This window comes from Protomyctophum bolini (assembly GCF_963924005.1).
Source record: "Protomyctophum bolini genome assembly, chromosome: 10".
Taxonomy (NCBI): domain Eukaryota; kingdom Metazoa; phylum Chordata; class Actinopteri; order Myctophiformes; family Myctophidae; genus Protomyctophum; species Protomyctophum bolini.
Genome location: NC_137871.1, coordinates 37,005,616 through 37,010,615, shown reverse-complemented (window position 1 = coordinate 37,010,615; position 5,000 = coordinate 37,005,616). Strand labels below are relative to the sequence as shown.

The following is a 5,000-nucleotide window of genomic DNA, read 5'->3' as shown; positions in this document are numbered from 1 at the left end:
TCTCTCTCTCTCCCTCTCCCTCTCTCCCTCTTTTCCCCGTCCTTAGGTTTCAGTAGGAGTACGAGCAGTGTCTCTCCTCATGGCTATGTCCCAAGCTCCACCCCCCAGCAGGGCACTTATAGCTCTGTCTCCACTAGCATGAATGGCTACGCTAACTCTGGCATGGCAACCCTGGGCAATTCGCCCAACTTCCTCAACGGATCCGCAGGCAACTCGCCCTATGCTAGTGAGTAAACACACTATACTACACCCCATAGAGACGCTACAGTAGTAGACCTGAGGGGGGAATATATATACGCTGGCAACATCTTGTCCATATCGGACGGTCCGCATGCATATCCTCTTCCTGCCTCGCCCCGTTTTTCTGCTCGGATAAAAGGCTGCGAGGGGGAAATAAAGGAAGGAAATAAAAGATGGAGTAAGTGAATGTTTTCAAACAGAAGAAGCTGAGAGCCGGCGTTAAAAAGGGGCTGCAGACAAAGAGAACAAGGATGTGCAAACGAGGATTGATGGACGGAGAGGACGTCTTCAGAGTTCAGCTGGCTCATCTGTTTCTTTAAGAACCCAGTCCAACGCAAATCCCCCCTTTATTGGTCTGGAGAGCAGATCACCTAGAGCCCTCCACCCCCACCACGCACGCACACACACACACACACACACACACACACACACACACACACACACACACACACACACACACACACAGCACACACACCCTCTACATTAAAGACCCTTGATTAAATCAATAAACTAATTGCTAGAGAAGCAATTCCATTTCGGCTCTTTGATTCCTGGGTGTTAACAAGTATTTTAACAGGCTCATCGGCCCCACGCAGACACTTTCAATCAATGGCCCCTCGGCCCGCCTTTGTAGGTCCAATTTTCATTAATTGATTAGTTAGACCCCCTTCATAAATGGATTATGACTTTATTGCGAGGATTTGTCGGGGAGAGCCATAAAAGCTAAGCGTCGGATAATAACAACAATAAAGGCAGAAGCAGATATCAGAGGGCAGCTGAAATACGGCCCCGGCTGATTGTAAAATCACTGAGGGGTAAAATGCTCTTAGCGTATTAGTAGACAAAAGACAAACCCAGGGAGAGACCATGGACGGATTGGATGATGTCAGAGCGAGACTACTGTCCACTGGGTTGTCCAGATAAACTCCCGCTTGCGTTTGGCTGATTCTAACTTCCGCCTATTGTCACATCCCAAAGTTTACTCCAGGTATAAAAGAGTGTGTGAACAAATTGTAGTTAAAATAAAGAATGTAAGAGGCACTAATAAGGCAAAAGTAAAAAGGAAATCTATATAAATATACTAGCATGTTTAGACCATAATTATGAAATGACCATTTGGAAGCCATATTGGATTCTGTTCATTTCAGTAGGGTGTGTGAATTGAATTGAAATCAAAATGTACAACATACTTGAGATAGTATACTCGAACACAATTCATTTCATGTAGCTATAATATTTGATCAGTGCATTTTTAAGCATTATACCGGTATGTTAATTTGTGACACGCATGTTGCCTTGGAAACAAGCTGCTGGGGCAACACCATGGCCGGCTTTGACCAAGAGATATGAATTACTTTGCATGATGAATCATCAACATTTCACTGAAAATCATTTTTGTTTTCAGTTTTACACCTACTTTTGAAATCATATTATTATATCATCTATAGAATATTGAGTTAACTTTAAAGTTTGATATATTTATATATGAGATAAATGTGATCTCCCAATCAGCTGAACCGAGTCCAAACGTCCTTCCCTCCTGTCCTCCACTGACCAGTCCCGTTCTGTTCCTCCCGTCTGCCCCTCCTCTGCCCTCGACCCTCTCTCTAACGGCCTCTCTACGTCCGTCTGCACCTCTCCCCCTCCTCCCCTCCCTCCATCTTCCCTCCTGCCGTCATCCTCTCCTGTCTCCTCCATTCCTCCCGTGTGCCCCGCTCCTCCTCCTCCTCCTTGTGTCTGGTCTTCTCTTCTCTCTCTCAGTCGTCCCTTCCAGTCCCACCATGGTCTCCAACAGCAGCCTGCCGTCCAACTGCAGCAGCTCCTCTGGCATCTTCTCCTTCTCGCCGGCCAACATGGTGTCCGCCGCCGTCAAACAGAAGAGCGCCTTCGCGCCGGTCGTCCGGCCCCAGAACTCCCCCCCGCCCACGTGCACGAGCGGCAACAACGGCAACGGCCTGCAAGGTGAGCCAATTAACAGCGGGCGCTGCATTTTCTCCCTTTCTGTTTTTGGTGGGGGCGAGGGGGAGGGCGGGGGGGGTGGGGGGTGGCATAATGAATCACAAACATCTGGAGCTTCTGTTTCCAACGCGTCGAAATGAACCGGTTTGTTCTCTCGAAGGCTCGACGCCAAAAATGGATCAGCACGTTTTGTTTTATTTATTTTTGTGCGTGTGGGTCTAAATAAAAGAAAGAAATGAGGGGATTTTTTTTTTTTTTTTTTTTTTTGGAGTGCCGCATCTCTCCGTCCTCCTTGGGAATAAAATGTACAGTATAGGAGGAAGAGAAATTGTCTGGTGTGAAAATGTAAAGTTGCAGTTTTCAACAAACTATAGCGCGTGTTGCACCACTCACTATACACCCCCACACACGAGAAAAACCCAAAACACTAATCTTATGATATCAATCCTCTGACTTTCTCTCCCTTCCCTTCCCTCTCTCTCTCTCTCTCTCTCCCTCTCTCCCTCCTATACCTCCTCTTCTTCCCCTGTTTTTCCGTTCCTCTTCTCCTCTGGATCAGTCTTTCTAACCCAGTGTTTTCCGTTCCTCTTCTCCTCTGTAGATCAGTCTTTCTAACCCAGTGTTTTCCGTTCCTCTTCTCCTCTGTAGATCAGTCTTTCTAACCCAGTGTTTTTCCGTTCCTCTTCTCCTCTGTAGATCAGTCTTTCGTGGACTCTAGCAAGTACTCGTCCGCCAGCTCCCTGCAGGGCCTGGCGTTCTCCTGAAGTATGTTCCCTTTCTTTCTTTCTTTCTTTCTTTCTTTCTTTCTGGCTTTCTCCTAAATTCTTCCATCCTTCCACTCCTTCCACTCCCATCATCGATTCGTTGCGTAGATCAGTCATATAGTGTGTGTGTGTGTGTGTGTGTGTGTGTGTGTGTGTGTGTGTGTGTGTGTGTGTCCCTCTCTCTTCTCTGTGTTTTTATTTGTCACTCTTTGACCCGTCGGCAGAGAGCATGCTGTACCACATGTGTTTCATTTCCTGTTTTCACTTCCTACTTCCTGCCTGCGCACGCCAGCTAGTGGAGTCTGATGGTCGGGGAGGGAGGGAGGAGGGTGTGTGTGTGTGTGTGGGGGGGGGGGTGGGGGGGGGGGGTGACTGAGGGTCACTGTGTTCTCCTCTCTGTTAGCCAGGGCAGGATGTTGTCTGGTGTTCAGATCCAGAGAGAGAGAGAGAGGGAGAGAGAGAGAGAGAGATGATGATGGATGAGAATCTTTATCTGAGACCCAAGCTAAGCACTTCCTCACTTCCTCTGCCCGCGTTGATGAGCGTTGACCACAGTGACCCGTAGGCCATTGACCACTATGCACTGATCATAGTGACACACACACACACACACACACACACACACACACACACACGCACACGCACACGCACACACGCACACGCACACATACACACCACATGCACATAGATACTCATGACACGCACATGTGCACATGCGCACACGTGCACTGACACACACACACACACACACACACACACACACACGCACGCGCACACACACCTAGATCTTTAATCCCAACAAGAGACACTTAGGAAATAGCCGGGGAATTAGTGGATTGGAGGGGGAGGGGAATCAATAGGGAGCCAATATGTTATATGAAAAATTCTTCCCCCCATGATGGCCCCTGTGTAAAACGGAAGGCAGGGGGGAGGGGATTAGAGGGGGACGAGGAGGTCGGGGAGCAGGAGGAGAGAGGTGTGCAGGCCAGGGTGAGGACACGGACAGCAGTCTTTATATTAGAGGGGGACGAGGAGGTCGGGGAGCAGGAGGAGAGAGGTGTGCAGGCCAGGGTGAGGACACGGACAGCAGTCTTTACACCAAAACACTGGGTCAGGACTCTTTCATGGGTCATGAGTAAATATCCCCTTTTTCACATTCTCTACTATTTCGTGGCAATAAAAGATTTAAAGATGGAGTGCCGTGATGATATTGTGATGTCACTATATCACAGTTTTTTTCATTGGTATATACGTTTGACTGTAAAGGTTTCAGCCCCCGGGAAGAAACCCTAAATACATCATTGCACATAACGACCACATACCAAGGGGTCTAATGAAGTGCTCTCTCTCACCTCATAAACACATGAAAAACTGGGGGGGGAAATCATGGCACTCCATCTTTAATTTCAATAAAGAAATAGAAAAGAATAGCAAATCAACAGTGTTGGGTAACGTAGCTTTCTAAAGTAACTTAGTTATAGGTTACTGCAGGATTACTGCCATTAAAAATAATCCTGATACGTTACAAGATTACCTTCTGAGAAAAGATTATTTTTGCGTTCTTTTTCGTTAACGACAATTAAAATCCAAACCCCAAAAACTACAAAAAAAACTGCAGCCTACCAGCATTGTGGAGCTGCTCTGCTCGCTGCTTCACCAATTTGCATTGACGCTGATCTCCTCCTTTCCCCAATAAATCCAAAAATAGTGTGAATACTTCTACAGCCTTACTAAAGGATACACTATCCGTCTTCTCTCAATCTCATGCCATTCCGCACACGTGTTGACAACGGAATGTGTAAACAGGAGCCGTGGTTTCACGCCAGATGTGGTGACCTATTGAAATCGGTACAATACAATCATTATGCAATCACCACAGACTGCAAAGCATAATGGGTCACTGATTTCTGTGTAACATCTGCGGCCGCGACGGTGTCTCCGTTGACAGAGCTCATTCATTCAGGAAACAGAGCAAATTGATTATTTTAACAGAAAAAACAGGCAAATATAGGTCTTAAATGTATAGTAACGCCATTG

At 47.0% G+C, this 5,000-nt stretch overlaps 1 protein-coding gene across 1 annotated transcript in view; it reads left to right on the top strand.

Moving 5' to 3' along the window:
* ebf1a (EBF transcription factor 1a) overlaps window positions 1-5,000 on the top strand; it is an 87,171-nt gene that overhangs the window by 76,339 nt on the left and 5,832 nt on the right. The window contains 3 exon segments of the mRNA XM_080774689.1: window positions 47-226; window positions 2,002-2,202; window positions 2,896-2,964. Coding sequence (XP_080630815.1) covers window positions 47-226; window positions 2,002-2,202; window positions 2,896-2,963 — 449 coding nt within the window. The 3' untranslated portion in view covers window position 2,964.